At 43.1% G+C, this 17,108-nt stretch overlaps 1 protein-coding gene across 1 annotated transcript; it reads left to right on the forward strand.

Moving 5' to 3' along the window:
• The first annotated feature begins 1,922 nt into the window (after positions 1-1,922).
• Positions 1,923-16,773, forward strand: LOC108923575 (probable flavin-containing monoamine oxidase A). Its single transcript, XM_018734426.2, has 13 exons — positions 1,923-1,980; positions 2,070-2,202; positions 3,113-3,200; positions 4,625-4,805; positions 4,882-4,996; positions 5,191-5,348; positions 5,668-5,757; positions 6,067-6,151; positions 8,512-8,612; positions 9,062-9,220; positions 11,128-11,214; positions 12,411-12,511; positions 16,226-16,773. The coding sequence occupies exons 2-13, from the start codon at positions 2,085-2,087 to the stop codon at positions 16,557-16,559; spliced, it is 1,617 nt and encodes a 538-aa protein (XP_018589942.2). The 5' UTR covers positions 1,923-1,980; positions 2,070-2,084; the 3' UTR covers positions 16,560-16,773.
• Positions 16,774-17,108: the final 335 nt, after the last annotated feature.

Genomic DNA, 17,108 nt, shown 5'->3' on the forward strand with positions numbered 1-17,108 from the left:
TCAAACATACTAAATCTCCTGTGTATCATCCTGCCTCAAATGGGTTGGCTGAACGGTTGGTGCAGAATTTAAAAAGAGCACTTGCAAAGAATAGAGCGGTTGGGGGTAAAACACTTCAACACTGTGTTGCTAATTTTTTGTATAATTACCGCAACACGCCTCATAATGCTACTCACAAAACACCAGCAGAGTTATTCCTCAAGAGATCAGTTCGTACGCGATTGTCTCTGATCAGGCCACACTTTTCACAGGCTCTGAATTGTGCGAGCCCTGCTAAAACTGAGGAACCCTGTAGAGTCAGGACCTTTACTGTTGGGCAACATGTTTTGGTAATAAATTACAGGGGAGGGGAGAAATGGTTGCATGGTGTCATTTCAAAAGTGCTGGGTCCAGTCACTTACATGGTTGATGTGAATGGAAACTGTGTAAAGAGACATGTGAATCAGATGCTGAGTAGTAAATCTAGGTGTGACAGGGGTAATGTTGAACATGGTCATGTTCCTGACAAGGGAAGGAACTGGGTTTATGATGAGATTGACATGGATGTTAAGGGGGCAGTGAAATTGTCATATCAGAAAGCGCTGCGACTGATTCAGAGACACAGTCAACACCTGCAGCAGTGCTGCTCTCATCAGCATCATCCTCATCACCGTCCTTCCCCACTGAAAGTGTTTTTGTGAAAGCTCGTCCTGTTCGTAGCAGGCGTGCTCCCCAAAGGTTGAATTTGTAAAGAGTAATAATGGAACCACGGTTATAATGGAAATTGCAACCTGTAACCAACAGAAAGAAAAAAAACAAAATTGTGTGTTGGTTGTTCTGTTGGCGGTTGATAAGTACTGTAAATATTTTGTTCTCTTAAGGGTAGTAAGAGATTGGAAGTTACAGGGGAGGAGCTGTGGTGTTTTACACCAAGAACGAATCCTCGAGAGTTTTGTAAAAGAAAGGTACCTGCCGGCCTGTAGGGTTTAAGTTGACAAAAGATAATTGTTATTGGTTAGTTCCTAAAAGAAGCGGGAACCGTTATTGGCGGCACTATATATAACAGGGGTGTTTTCGCGCAAAAAAAGCAGATGAGGTTCCGCGGTGTGAAGTGAGTTTGTGATGCGAGCTACTGTTCTTAATAAACTCTTTGTTTGCACATTTCAAGTGTTCCAGTGCTTTGTTTCAGGGAAACCTCCAAAGAACGGTGTACCTTCCTTTTCGGACACCACATAGTGAAACTGCTCTCACGCTATGACACACTGTGTGTCACTGTGAACAATGAGAAGGAAGTGAGAAACCTCAGCTTCCAAAAATTAATAAACAATTCCCCAATATCTCCTCTTCCTCCTGAGTGCTGAATAGAGTTGCCAAGGAGTGTTGGCTTCTAGCATGCTTCTCTTCCTCCTCAAGTAGAAAGGAACACAACAGAGCCCTTCAAAATTTTTATGAGATTTAAAATGTCACATTTCATGTATTTCTTTACTTTTAAAACATGTAAAAGAACAACACTGAATAACTGTAGTAAATGTAAATTCATGTTGGTTCCAGGCAGCTGGTAGCGTAGCGGCTAGAGCTACTGCCTTTGGCTCCACAGGTCACTGGGTTGATCTCCAGCTGTAGTACCCTTGAGCAAAGTACTTATGCTAAATTTCTCTTGTGAAATTATCCAGCTGCATAATTAGGTAAATAACAGTAAGCTTGTGGTAATTGTAACCTAAACATTGTAAGATGCTTTGGGGAAAAGTGTCAGCTAAATTAATAAATGTAATGTTGCATAGGGGTTATAAACCCATAATAATGTCTTAGTTTTGGAAAAAGCAGTCTTGTTTGGAAATGAAAAGGCAGTGTGGTAAGGTGCACTGTCACTTTAAGAACAAAAGTCCTGTAGGTTTATGAACCTCTCTTTGGCTGGTGAGTAGCAAATCACTGGGCATTAACCACCTTTTTTGGCCTTGAAGAACGTGAACAAAAACCAACCACTTGACTTCAGAGTGTAAGGTATTTTAATCCACGCGATTCTTCCGTTCCAAAGCCTGGAGTGTAGATTCTCTTCATGCATAGTTTTGTTTTTGATGGTATGTTTTCAGGTTTTTTAAGCAAGGATGTCTGCAAGGTCCTACGATGTTGTTATTGTGGGTGCTGGGTTGTCAGGCCTGAGCGCTGCCCGTCACCTTCTGAAAAAGAACTCCAGTCTGAGGGTCCTGCTCTTGGAGGGCAAAGGTAAGGCATGGTCACATGGTTCCACCATGGTGAAATTCATACATAATGGGGTTTAGGGTATCTAAAACACAGATCTTAAAGTTGCTTATCCTAATATAGGCATCAGGCTAACTTCCACTGTAATTTCAGGACAAGTACCTCGATCAGGGGCTCTACAGCAGGAGTTGGTTTCAGACTCAACACCTTGTGATTGCCGGTTCATAATGACAATTGTATAAGCTGCCCTACAAACAGACATGCTCACTAATTCTGGTAATTAAAAATTAGAATATGGACTCTGTGAAGGCAGGAGTCCATCCATCTGTCCTTCTGAGATTATCTATTTGAAGTTAATACAAAACCATATTCATCCAGTTTGAATTGTTCCAGGAAGTGCACCTAGCTCAGACTCTCAAGGCTTATCTCTCAGTTTTATTACCTATTCTGCAGAATAAAAGATTCAAACATGTATTGTTATTCAGGGTGCATTATTAAAGTGGCACCACAGCACCCCTGAGTAATGACCTTTAGGGTGCTATTATATAAATTATACTTAATAGCATTTATTTACCTGACATTTCTGTGCAAGGTGACTGACAATGTTAGAAAATCAACTTTACAACAATTTACCCATTTATATATCTTGGTATTCTTAAAGTATCAATTTGAGTTAAATACTTTCATGAAAGGTACGACAGCTGGAATGAGAGTTCAACCCAAGGACTTTCTGACTGTAAGATGAAGCAAGAAGTTTTTGATTACAACTCAGCCACTACGCCACCTGCTGCACTAAACCACAGGAGTGTGTTGTTTAAACCCAGTCACCCGTTTTATCCTTCATGGGACAGTGTCCGTGTTAAGGAGTGGTGGCCATGTGAACAGTTCTCCCGGTTCACACGAGAAGGAAATAAAAACCTGTGCAATCTCGCAGATCGAGTTGGCGGACGGACGATGAGTTCCAAACTACCGGCTGCCCAGGGAAAGGATGTGTGGGACCTTGGAGGACAATGGGTGGGCAGGTGAGCCAAAGCACCAGCATCCAACATTCGACACCAAACATGAGTTGGTATGTTCTCCTGGGTGAGTTCATGAACATTAAAGTGATGTTTGAAAATTAAAATCACTGTAGATTTTTTAGCTTTTATCACAGCAATAATAAAATAAGTTATACATTTTTGAGCCCAGAGTTTGGATTAGAGAGGTCACCATCCTGAGAAGGTGTACGAATGAATGCGGTGGAACACGCTATGACTGGTGTTTGATGGTACAGAGCTTACAGGGATGAAAGGTTCGGTGATGAAGAATTTCATGAGACCGGCGCACAGCGGTCTCTATTTCATGTGTATGTCGTGTGTATCTGGTGTATATGGTCCAACCAAACACTTGTGTCTCAGTAGGACACCAATAAGTAAAAATCCTGATTTTGCATGACAAATGACTCTAAACTTCTGCCCTGCTTTAGGAAGAGTGTTACTACCATGTTTGGAACTAATAAACAAATATGAAATGCATGTACTTAAACTTTAATGGGTTTATTATAATAGAGAACAGCTGGTAGTGTAATTGTTAACACTGCTGTCTTTGCATCCAAAGGCTGCAGGTTTGACTATCACATACTACTCTGGTACTGTCGAGCGAAATACTGATCTTAAAATTGCTCCGCTAAAAAAATTATCCAGTTTCATGAATGGGTAAATAATTGTAAGTCAGTTTGGAGAAAAGTCAACTGAATGTTGATAAATGTAAATGTAAGTAATTGGAAAAATTAGTATTCATTTTAATTCTGATTCAACCGTTGTCAAGTTTTTTAATTGTTTAGTATTATAAAATAGTCTTATAAAATAAACGTGAGCCATTAAAAGATAGTTCTCAACTAAACTGGGCACAATTATATAACACAGTTTCATACAGTGAGCTACAAAAGAAATTGTTAACAGGAGGTTGTTCCTGGCTAAGGTTTTATTAGGGCAAATCATTCTTCTTTGAAGATCCATCCCAAACACACACGCACACACTCACACACAGGAGCTGCATGGTGCTTTCTGCCACTGCTGCTAATTAAACGATCTACTGGCCTATTGATCCAAGCTTTCCATCACGGATATTTCCGGAAACGCTTCTCAACTATCTGCCACGAGGCTGTGTGTCCCAGTCCAGCTGTGCTCACGCTGACGTTTTTGCACTTGTTGCCTTGGAGATTTGTCACAGACAGACAGAAGTGTGTTGCTTGGTGGATATGGAGAAACTCGGATGTTCTTTTTGCATTATGGTTGTGACTGTACACTCCTAGACCAACCTCTCAGGAAAGTCTAGTGGTTTCTGGCAAAAAATACAAGAATAATAACCTCCAGCTGAGCCATTTGAAGCTTCCCAGCTCATGGCCTTCAGCAAGGGTTGTGATGTTGGCAAACTGCAATAAGATCCTGTTCCCTTCTGCTATCAGCTCACAGATGTATGTTATGGACCTGATTCGGGAACTGGGCCTGGAGACATATCCACAGTACACTGCAGGGAAAAAGGTGTACCACATGGGAGGTCCACGAGCCAAGGTTCGCACCTACACCAACAGTCTTCCCTCGATGTCTCTGCTCACCCTGCTGGATCTTAAACACTTCCAGTGGCAGGTAAATGGAATGACACAGGTTAGATGAAGCTGTCAGAGGAGTGTGTCATGTTATAGATGAATGGCCTGTACTTCAGATTGACAGGATGTCTCAGTCTCTATCAATGGAAGACCCGACTTCTGCTCCCAGGGCCCTAGAGTACGACAGCATGACTCTGAGCTCCTACATGGACAAGAAAATCTGGACTCAATGTAAGTCAGGCCTCTGACTTGGTCAGCAAGTCTTAGCATGGATAATGTTGGACCCATATATCTGGCTCTCAGGAGATCAGGATCAATGGCTCTGAACGGCATGTATTTTGAAAACCTTCTTCAGTGTTGGGATGGATTCAGCAGTTCCAGTACAATGCAGAGTGAATTCCTTTGGTCATCGTCTTTCTCCACAGCTCTGAGGATGGACATTGAGTTGTGTACCCGCTCTCTCTTTGGTATGGAGCCATCCCAGATCTCCTTCCTCTACTTCCTCATGTACTGCAGGGCTGCTGGTGGGATTTTGCACCTACTGGAGACCACGCCTGGTTCAGCCCAGGAGTCCCGCATTAAGGTGGCTTCTCCCACAGAGGAATGACCTTTACTTTAACCCCCTACCATCTGATTATCTTGACAACCTATCCGTAACCAGCCCTGGTTAGCCATGTGTCCGCCACACTGATCCAGGAATAACACTCTCTTACCAAGTTCCTCAGCAAGGCTAAGTTGACCTGAAAGTTTAGGTTAAAATAAGGAAAAATAAGGCAGTGATATGTTTACCATAAAACAGAAAGTGATCTCTGGGGTTTAGCAGTACAGATTGTGCCACTAAGCTACTTTGGACATCTCAAACCACTCAAATGTCTCAAAGCACTTCCCATTTTCCACCACAGGGGGGCACTCAGCAGCTGTCTGAGAAGCTGGCAGACCAGATCGGGAGGGAGAACATTCACCTGAACTCTGCAGTCTTAGAGATACAGCAAGTAATGAAAATATGACAGAAATAGGCCTAGGAGAAGGAGAATAATATCAGTAAAAAATTCCATCTGTAAAAAAAACATAAAATCAAGGGGATCGGTGTGTTTCTGCATGTCTATGTAGGTGTGTGTGTTTGGGTGTATGAACACCAAAGCAAATTTTTGCTGAAGTTATTAGTTATTAAAAGAAATCTGTGTTATTTTCATGTACAAGAGTATGTCAAATCAAGACAATTTATAGTGTCACACAGCAAACAGCACACACTGATCCTCACCTTGAATGTTGTGTGTGCGTGCGTGTGTGTGTGTGTACAGGGCCCTGAAGGCGCAGTGGTCAGGACGAGACTGGACACCTTTTCCTGCAGAGCTGTTATTGTCACCTGTCCCCCTCACCTGGCAGGTCAGAGGAGTCACTATCTTTTCACATAGCTGTAACCATTGCCATAGAAACAGGAAACAATGAAGGGCATGGAGCCATCAAACCGAGGGGGTCTTACCCCAAACTGGCTGCGTTGCCCCCACTTCTCCTGTCCTCAGACCAGGAGGTGACAGGTGCAGAAATGTGGCACTGAAGAGTTCTTGGGGCTCGTTGTAAATCACAGCAGAGGGTTGCTGGTGGACCTGCCAAGCCCCAGGACCAGCCAGTATCTGCCAAAACTGGAGGATAGAAGAATAAATACAGGGAGCTGCGCACTACTGATGTGCAAAGCCTCTTCTCTTACATTTAAATAGCTTGCAAGCTGGAAAACTAGGCCTGGTCCACATGCATACACAGACACACACATACACTGGTATTGTGCCCACTTACACACTCATGCACACACATCGCTATAGCGCCCACATACAGATTACACACAGGTAGTATGCTCAGAAACACATTCCGGTGTTACACTCACCCACATATACAAGTACACACACACACACAAATCCACACGCACACAGGCAGGCGCTCACACTGGCAGTCTGCCTTGGGGTGGTTTGTTTTGATCTGTCGTATCAGTCCCTCAGTTTAAGCTATTCCATTTACCATTTTTCATAACAAGCAGACTTCCATTTCTATTGCTTTCTCATTTCAAAGATTTATCATCTCTACAATGGATTTATATTAATTGTTCTGGTGCAGACAGCAGAGCCCAGATACAAGCATGTCGGCTCTATCTCGCCTCGAAAGATGTAGACACGAGGCGGCGTATCTATATTTCATATTCAGAATGTTATAAATGCGTGCCGCATGTCCCACGTTGCTGCGTCATGTTTATCATATCGGAACATTTGCCGGGATTCTCTTGTCTGTTTGCGAACGCCTTCCCTGCAAATGAATTTAACCTTTTGTGCGATTTGTTCAGTTCTGCAGTGCCCTCCCACTTCTTATCAGGATGTTTGTGTATGTGGCCGGCTTATGTAAAACCAGCCCAGTCACTTTTACAGTTTCCCATCCACAGCGGGTGAAACTAGTGTCCAGATTGACTAACAGGACCACAGTTCTCTCTTACCAGACAGGCAGGACAAAAGGAATTTTACAGGAATTTTACAGGTGTGCATTTACTGCACCTGCTTACACAGCAGTGTACAAGTTCAGTGCACTGAGCAGCTCTTCAATTCTTCAAGGCATGTGGGGATGAGGCATGTAGTTGTGAAGGGACTTAAAGTATTTTCCTTCTTCTTTGTCACTCTTCATTTGCCTATTTAAGGAACACACATAACATGGGGATGTTTCGGAAGTCATTGTGATGGAAAGTTAGTTAGTTAGTTTAGTTTAGTCATTACTCCCCCTGCTGGATCTATGACTCACCATCAGAGAGGTCCAAAAAGTCAGACTGGACTGTACTCATTTTTTTTTCCCTTCAGCTGCATACATTTAATGACATGCTAACTGAAATGAAAAATGTCTGAAAGGAAAAGGATCTTCAAAGGCTATTAAACTATAAAGAATAAGTAGCAGTGACATATTCTCTGAAAGGTGAACAGAGATCTTTTTGGTATTTTTCCAACAAGATGGGTGTGGTGCTACAGAAAGTGGAGTACAAACTGCAGTTGTCTTTCCTTCTACAAATGGAAATGTAATCTGCTTTCTCAACCGATGCCCCTCACAGGTGAGAATTGCTGACAAGATGTACCTGCTGGGGGACCGTATCATAGAGGGCAACGAGTAACATAGTGTTTAGAGCTGCCTCCTTACACTCAAGGTACACACACACAATCTGAAACCTCTTGTCCCATATAGGGTCACGGGGAGCTGGAGCCAAACCCAGCAACATAGGGCGTTAGGCTGGAGGGGGAGGGGACACACCCAGGACGGGACGCCAGTCCGTCGCAAGGCACCCCAAGTGGGACTCAAACCCCAGACCCACCAGAGAGCAGGACCCGGTCCAACCCACTGCACCACCACACCCCCCACACTCAAAATATCTAGGTTTAAAAACCTCTCTCTTGCTGTGGGACCCTTGAGGAAGTATTTACTCTAAGCTGCACCAGAAAAATTACTGAGCTGTATATGTGGGTAACTCAGCTATGTTAAATGTGTTGGTTTCCTTGGAGAAAAGCATCAGCTAGATTAATATGAAGTTTACTAAGATCACTGTGTAAAGCTGACAGGTCATGGAACAAACAGTTTGCTTCCTTTTTGATGCTCAGCCATTATGTGTTTCTTTCTCGGTTTAGCCCCCTCCTTTTCTTCCAATTGCCTCTGTTCACTGGAGGGGTAAACTGGAAGGGTGCCCTTTCCCCCTCCGGCAACTCACTGCGTCTCTCCCTCTCCAGCCCAGATTCAGTATGTTCCTGCACTGCCGCCGGCAAGGCAGAGGCTCACACAGAGCATGCCCGTGGGTCACATGATCAAGTTCATTGTCACCTACCGCACGGTGAGTGACATTTGCAAGCATTTCCATGTGTTCTGTGATGTGCCTCCATGTTTATGGTGTGTTTATACTCTATACACACACACAATGTCTACAACTGCTTGTCCTAAGTGGGGTTACAGCAAACCGGAGCCTAACCCAGAAAACACAGGGCACAAGGCTGAAGTGGGGAGGGGACAAACCCTGGACGGGACGCCAGTCCACTGCAAGGCACCCCGAGCAGGACTTGAACCCCAGACCCACCACAGAGCAGGGCCTGGCCAAACCCACCACACCCCCTACTTTTTATCCTGTACCTGTGGATATAATTAATTCATGTGTATGCACAGGTATTCTCTACTATACAACACATTTCCTCATCATTCGACGTGGAGCCATTGTAATCCATTGTGTATTTGTGTCAATCTATTCTTTGACATGCTCTGTGTCACCAGATCTTTTTACCTACACAGGCTTTCTGGCGAACAAATGGCTTCTCTGGTGAGATTGTGGTTCAGCCCTCCAGTGATTGCCCTTTTTGCATCACCTTTGATGCCACCAGCCCCAGGGGGAACCCTGGCTTGGTGGGCTTCATCTCAGGCGCACAGGCAAATGACTGGAGCTACAAAACGGTGAGTGGAAAAGCTGCTTTTAGGGGGCCTGGACCAGGCGGGAGTTCCTTCACGGGGAAAGATGAAGATGTGTCACTTGGGCTTGCGGCCGAGAGCATGCTCTTCATCACCTAAAAAGGATTGGCATCTCCGAAAAACGGACGTGACAGCAGCCGTCTGTGGCAATATGTTTCCTTTTTCCTCTGCGGGTGCGCGTTCACTTGTCTGTCGCACTAAAGGACTCGCCTGCCACTGAAGTCAGCGTTGTGAGAAAAAAGGTTAACCTAGAAACAGTTACGCTTGAATGACTCCCAGCAAGTCACACTCCGAAAACTGCCTCCCGTTTTCTCCTGACAGTCTTAGATCACAACTCAGGGCTGCAAAATGTGATATAACACAAAGGACCAGACCCAAGCAGGATACTCTGGATAGTTTGTGGGAACAGCAGCTATGGTCCCGCTGCTATAACCACATGGTCTTTGGTACAAAACTGTTTTAAGTAATAGTCTGACTCTGTATACAGATATAATAATACATAGTCACAAAGGCATGAGTACTCTGGCTTCACATCTTAGTTTTCAATTTGAAAAAATCTCTGATGACTACAAAAGAATAATTTCAAAATGATTAAGTAAATAATTTCAAAAACAGTATTAGTACATTGTCCCTACGAACACATATTAAGTGCAGATTGTTGACTGAGTCGTTAATCACAGACACTCCACACACAAACTATGAAGAATACGAAGGTGAGCAGAATTAAGATGGCCCCAGAATCCTGTTCTGTTTGGGTGCTTTTACTATTTGTGGGTCTGGTGGGTTAGCAAAGGCTGTGTTTATTCCACTACAGATATTAAAAAAAAAAAAAAAAAAAAACTTTAAAGTGAAGGAAGCTTTATACATTTTTAAACTGAAATGTTTGCATCTTAAGGGGGTGCAGTGGCGCAGTGGGTTGGACTGCAGTCCTGTTCTCCGGTGGGTCTGGGGTTCAAGTCCCGCTTGGGGTTCCTTGTGACGGACTGGCGTCCCGTCCTGGGTGTGTCCCCTCCCCCTCCGGCCTTACGCCCTGTGTTACCGGGTAGGCTCCGGTTCCCCGTGACCCCGTATGGGACAAGCGGTTCTGAAAATGTGTGTGTGTGTGTGTGTTTGCATCTTCAGAAAATTGTAACGTTACCGTTTTTGACATAAGGAGCCTAAATAGTGGATACAGAAGCAAGTATTACAGTGTTTGTAACAACTACCTTCCTCTCAAAGGACCCAGGTTGGAGTCCCCTCTCTGCTGTATTACCTTTGAGCAGGGTACTTACCCTAAATTACTCCAGTAAAAATTATCTGCCAGTATAAATGGGTAAATCATAAGCAACTTGTCTCCTTGAAGCTCCTGAAGCTATTTTTAAAAGCATTGAGAATAACAAATAGACAAATAAACAAAACAATAGCAAATTAAGAGGGTAATTTAGCACAAACATACAATTTTGTACACAACTGAAGTCAGACACAGCTAAGGTGAATCTCTCTACTTCCAGGACACAGCATGTGCAACTAACCCACACAGTTGGCATGTCAGTCCAGACACTCTTATGTTTACATGAGTCTTTGAACTTTTCAGTCAGAAAGCTCGAGCTGTAATTTTCTGCAGAGAACATTAAGGACTTTAGGTTTATCGAGAAATTCAAAATTTGTCAGACTCTTGGAAAAACTGCTGCTAGGCGTTGTTGAAGTCTGGCTGTTTGTAATTCAGGCCACATTCAAAGAGGTGTGATGGGCTTTTGTGAATCACTTAATGGTGAAAAGGTTAAGGAACTGCTAGTCACATTAGTGTGACATTTATTCCCAATTTAAATGCCCTTGCACACACACACATACATTTAACAAATCACACTGTCTAGGCAAGTAGATAACGCAAGATAAATTTTGTTTCTTTTTAGGTGGAGGACAGGAGAGATGCCGTCATACAGAGTCTAGTGAAGTATCTGGGCCCGGAGGCCTCAGATTTCATTCACTACGCAGAGAAGGTAGTAGAGCTGGGATGTCTTGCGGCATCACCAAGGCCAAACGACATACTTTTCACACTACTGAAACCTGAGCTTCTCATTAGGGTTCCACACCCTTACATCTGGTGCCTAAAGGGGGATATAAAAAACCAAAATAACAATACACAACACAATTCCCAGGTAAGCATATCAGGTTGAGTGTGTGCGAGAAAAGTGTCAGTCTACAATTTTTGCCAAAAGCTCCCTGGAATGTTCCAGAAGGATTGACGACACCCGACGCTGCCTCGACAGCTGTGTGTCTGGCACCCTGTTTGATTTCTCCTCCTCTATCAGAAAAACTGGTGATCTCTCAGGCTTCATCTAGGACTTGAGCAGAAAGACGGGTGGGGCTAGGGGGGCCCTGGGCTGAGAGCCGGGTTAGGTTGGGGTTGGAGGGGGCTGGTGGTGTTGCTTTTCTAATTCAAATTAACAGTCTGACAGAACATGAATGAGCTCAGTGGTCAGCTTTGTATATCTTCTCTCTTCCTTCCATTGCTTTAAGCTTCATCGATGACAGAGTGTTTGATTCATGGAGCCTCACACTGCAGAGATCATGGGCCTTGTTTACACCGTAAACCTTGCTGTTTATGTCAGAGATTCATTTAAAACAATTATCTTTGTTATGGTTAGCAAATGATCTGTTTGGCTGTACAGTCCATGGGGCAGGTCTGCACCATCACCTAACATTTAGTCGTGGGAGTACTTCAGAATATAAATCAATAATGGCTGCAGAATGGCATTACTTAGCAAGGCTGCAACAAAGAAATATTCTTTAACTGAAAAATGAGAAAACACAAATAGTGAATAACTTTTTTTCTAGAAAGGCTATGACTAAAAGCTTTAGAGTGAATTGAAATTTTCCACCACAAAAATCAATGTACAAAAACACTGTTGTGGTCTTTTATTCAATGGCGCTTTTTAAATTTCCTATTTTTTAGTTAATTTGTTTTCACTGTGTGTTTCTAGGCATGTGCATGGTGACACTTTTCCATTGTATTAATATATTTATACATCAGTATTTCTATTTTTTACTTCTTTTACTGCTCAGTGTTATTTCCATTTTCAGACTTCCTGCCTTGATGGCCCTGTTAATATCGTTATATAACACTGTTAACTAACAAACATAATCTAGCTTTTTAAACACTATCTTCCCATAATCCATTGACTGATGATTGCAGGACTGGGCCAAAGAAGAATACAATGGAGGGTGTCCTGTCAATGTCATGGTGCCTGGGATGTTGACATATTATCACCCCAGTCTTCGCAGGCCTTGTGGAAGGTAGGAAATTTTTGATTTAGGTAGTCATTGTGGAAGGTAGAAACACATGGAGAAAAGAAAGCCTGTGAAAGGCAAGTGGTCCCTAAGGAAGTAAGGTCAATTTTAGAATGTATGTCCGTCTTGTGGAATGTATTTAGCTTGGGCGGAAGGTATGTTGGCCTTGTACAAGGTAGGAAAGCCTTATGGAAAGGAGTTAGAACTTGGCCAAGATTGAAAGGTCTTCTAAAAGGTGGATAGGTCTTGCATAAGCTAGGGTCTGTGGGAGGGTTTGCATGTTCTCTCTTTGTTTGCAGTGGTTTTTTTTATATGTGCACTCACAGTCCAAAGACATGAGTTTCAACTGAGTTGATTACACTGGGGGGGGGGGGGGGGGTGGTGCAGTGGCATGATGGTTTTGGTCAGTGCCCTGCTTGGGGTGCCCTGCAGCAGACTGGTATCCTGTCCTGGGTTTGAGCCCTGCTTGGGGTCCCCCCCTCCACCTCAGCCCTGTGCCCCATGCTGCCGGATAGGCTCCAGTTTGCCACAACCCTGCTTGGGACAAGCAGCTCTAGACATTGATTGGCTGGTTGATTACACTGAATTGCCTGTAGTTTGTGTGTTGTTATGGTGTATTGTTGGGGGATTCACTGTAAATAGCGTTTGTAGGATTTAAAGTCAACTTAGATGAAAAGGTGTCTGTTAAATAATAAACTGTAAGGTGTTTTGGAAAAAGCATCTGCTAAATGAATAAATATAGACAAGGCTTGGGGAAGGTAGATAGGCCTGATACAAACTTGGTAGGGCTTTTTAAAGGTACTTAGTCCTTGTGGAAGAAAGAAATACCTTGCAGAAGATAGTTTTTGTGCAACATCCGTAGGTCTTGTAGAAATTAGGTAAACTTTGTGGAAAATGGGTAAGCCTTATAGGAGCTAGAGATGTCTTGTTAGATTTTGTTGAGTCTTGCAGAGAGCAGTAGGGCTTAAAGAAGGTAGGTAGGTCTTGTAAAAAAATAGATTGCTAGTGTGGAAATTTAATAAAAATGAAATATGAGGGAAGCCAGACTTGTATGCAAAGCACCTCAGTGAAACTAATGGCTTGGGTAATCACTGCTTCATCAAGGGTCAAGTAGTGTTGATCGGGTGGGGTCACTGGAGATCTGGACCATTCTTCAGGTTTTTGAATCACCAGCTGAGACATGGGAGATTGGGTGAGGAGGCAAATGAATAAGTAAAAGGCTTCTATAATGCATTCATGAGCACACTTTCACAGGGGCTGAGCGCTCACATTAGCAAATGTGAGGAGCTGTAGTCTGACAAAGCACCGACAGAGGCTTGTGGGATCGGGATGGTTTTTTGGTGAGGGAGAACATCTGGACTTTGTGTTTTATTCATAGCCCTCTCAGAAACGTTCTGCAGGGGCCCTAGGGTAAAGTGTGTTAGTTATAACAGGCACTTTAATTGGACTAAAGAGGTTCTAAAGGCATCTGTCTGGATTCCAAAAAAATTGTTCTAAAGAATCAAGTAGTAAAAATTCCAAACTGTCTATTGGTTCAATGGGAAAGACAGAGCAAGGGTGTTAATGCTCAATGTCGGTTGCTTAGCGAGGTTCTACAAGGGTTCGAAGAGAATGTAACAATTTTTGCTGTGCTCTGGGAATTCTATAATTAGACATGATGTCAAATTCAGGCAATTATTTTCATATCCAAATTTAAATGTCATATTGAGAGAGGAGAGTATATTCAGCATGGCTGGAGGAGCATGTGTACATTAATTTATTTGTGACTATATCTGGGTTCTGGTAACTTATTATATAATAAAATAACATTATACCACACATCTAGTTGCATTATTGTAAATACTTATTCACTGAATCATACTTCACAGATTATGAATTCCTCTTTCTTTAAGAGTGAATTTCAGATTTCTCCAGTAGCACAAACACTGTTTGGGGGCGTACACTGAGGTCATGGTAAATAAGTAAATAATTTGTGCTAAAACGATTATATTCTGTTGCTATGCAACCAGTTTTGTGGCTCCACTGGCGGATGGTGATTATGTATATTCATTACGGTTTTCTCTCCTTGCTGTTCTGGGCAGCAGGGGTGACACAGAGGCTACAGGGGTCAGCGGTCCTTTGTATACATACCATCGAGTTTTGACCATTAAACTAATTACTGTTAGGAGCAGGTCATAGAGGAGTCTCCCTTTAACCCCCCCAACAATGACAGCCTCCAGATGCCCCTCCTCTCTTCTCGCTCCTCTGGGAGGAAAAAGGTACCAAAGGAACCACCTGCAGAACAGAACTGGCCCTTGAAGGCTCTAACCTTAACACATTGCACAGACTCCCACCCACACACCAAGAGAGTGAAACACAACAAAATCCAGAACTCATGACCAATTAAATTTCCACTCTTGGCCAGGAAAAACACCCAAGAAACAGCCTCAACATACAGAAATCCTCAGCCCCCTCTTTACCCTGCCATTGTCATGTCTAAGGGGTAATTCTACTGTCTACAATGCAGAATTTCCAGTGGCAGTGTGATAATACCCCACGTAGGTTCAATCACATTTCCATGGGTGTCAGAATGCTTAATTGCTTGTAGCTCACATTTAGTCAGATCATTTTTATATAATTTAAAAAAATGAGAAAAAAGGTATGAATTATACAGAGTGTGGCAAAAATACCGTCAGGAATTCTCTCAGAGACTGAAGTCCTATACCTCCAGCACCACTTACACACCTGTATGATTGGATAGTGAACTGTGTTAATGTAGTATACTGATGGAATAGCATACTATGGTCATGTACTTCACTAAATGTATAGTGTACCATTGTCATGGGAGGGGACAGCCGGTAGCATAGTGGGTAGTGGTAGTGCCCTTATATCTAGAAGTTGCAGGTTTGATCCCCATCTCTAGCTGTAGTACTCTTGAGTAAGGTACTTACCCTAAATTTTCCAGTAAAAATTACCCAGCTGTATAAATGGGTAAATAACTGTAACCTTAACATGGCAAGTTGCTTTGGAGAAAAGTGTCTGCAAAGCAAGAGGGGCCGCAGTGGTGCAGCGGGCTTGGCTGGGTCCTGCTCTCTGGTGGGTTTGGGGTTCCAGTCCTACTTGGGGTGCCTTGTGACAAAATGGCGTACCATCCTGGGTGTGTCCCTCCTCCTCCAGCCTTGTGTCCTGTGCTGCCGGGTTAGGCTCTGGCTCACTGCGACCCAGCTCAGGACAAGCAGCTTCAGCCAGTGTGTGTGTGTATGTCTGCTAAGTGAACAATGTAATCTACTAAACTGTTGGAACAGCATGCTATGACAATGCCTTATAGAGATGGGACAGTGAACTTTGCTAATGTACTATGTTGACCAGATGTTGTATGACAATCATTTCATATATTGATTGAATAGTGTACCATGATAATGCAGTATATTGAATGAATAGGGTATGACAATAATGCACTATACTGATGGGATAGTGTACTATGAAAAACTATGATACTCAATAGAATCTTTAATCATGTGTTATGCTGATGGAGTAGTGTACTATGAAAACTCACAATACTGATGGAATAGTGTGCTGTGATAAATAACTATACCAATTAGATAATGTACTGTAACTGTACTGTAGTGCTGGGTTAATGTCCTAATGTAATGTACTACACTGTATGTGTGCCCATTGCTGTGGTGTTAATATCATTGTGCCTGGAGTGCTGCAGTCCCTGACCTGCCATGTTATCCACAGGATCCACTGGGCCGGCACCGAGACGGCCACTCACTGGTGCGGATACATGAGTGGTGCCATCCAGTCAGGTCTGCGAGCTGCCCTGGAGGTCCTGGAACGACTTTCCCCCAAGGTCCTCTCCCAGGAGGAGCTCCAGGAGGCCCAGGCTTCCACCACCCACACCCTACCCCACAGGAGCTGGGATTTAGCCCCCCAAAAAACCTACCTCCCTGTTTGTTTAACAGTAACCACGGTTACACTGGGAGTTGCTCTCCTATTGGCCAATCCCTGTTTGTACAATGAAATGATTGAGCAGGGCTCTGCCTTCCTGCAGAAGTTTGGCTTTTGGTGCTAAGTTTATAAAAAGCATCAGAAAGCAATATGAATAAAAGCTAAGCTTTCATATGGCACTTTTATGGTGTGGGAGGTGTATAATTATGCTTTAAAACTGGCCATTATTTTACTTATTTATTGACTAGAGTGCCAAATCGTTTATCCATTTTGTATACAGAGGCTGTAACCCCGGGCAGCAAGTGGTATAGTAGTTAAAGCTGTTGTTTTGTAATTGAGAAGTCCCAGGTTCAGATCCCACTTCCTCTTGTATCACCATTTACCAAGATACTTACCAATATTGATAAAGAAAAAAATTACCAAGCTGGGTAATAGGGTATATTGATGTAAGTAGCTTAGAACTGTAAGTCACTTTGTAGACGAGCATCAGCTAAACAAATCAATGTAAATGTAGCAAAACAAGAGAAAAATCATTCCAAACAAAAAGTGTATTACTGAAAGCAACCCCTGCAACCCTTGCTGCTTGTTCTCTGTGTAATGAAGTGTGCCACTGCGATCATTTGTACAGTACTTCGATGAATCTTATGCATCATTGACAGCAGGAAGAATGGTC

Source organism: Scleropages formosus, chromosome 6 (genome assembly GCF_900964775.1).
Source record: "Scleropages formosus chromosome 6, fSclFor1.1, whole genome shotgun sequence".
Taxonomy (NCBI): domain Eukaryota; kingdom Metazoa; phylum Chordata; class Actinopteri; order Osteoglossiformes; family Osteoglossidae; genus Scleropages; species Scleropages formosus.

Bases quoted from the DNA above. Each gene is read 5' to 3' on its own strand.
- LOC108923575 (XM_018734426.2), top strand. From the start codon at position 2,085: ATGTCTGCAAGGTCCTACGATGTTGTTATTGTGGGTGCTGGGTTGTCA. The intron at 5,758-6,066 runs GTAATGAAAATA...GTGTGTGTACAG, and splicing joins CAGTCTTAGAGATACAGCAA to GGCCCTGAAGGCGCAGTGGT. The intron at 9,221-11,127 runs GTGAGTGGAAAA...GTTTCTTTTTAG, and splicing joins ATGACTGGAGCTACAAAACG to GTGGAGGACAGGAGAGATGC.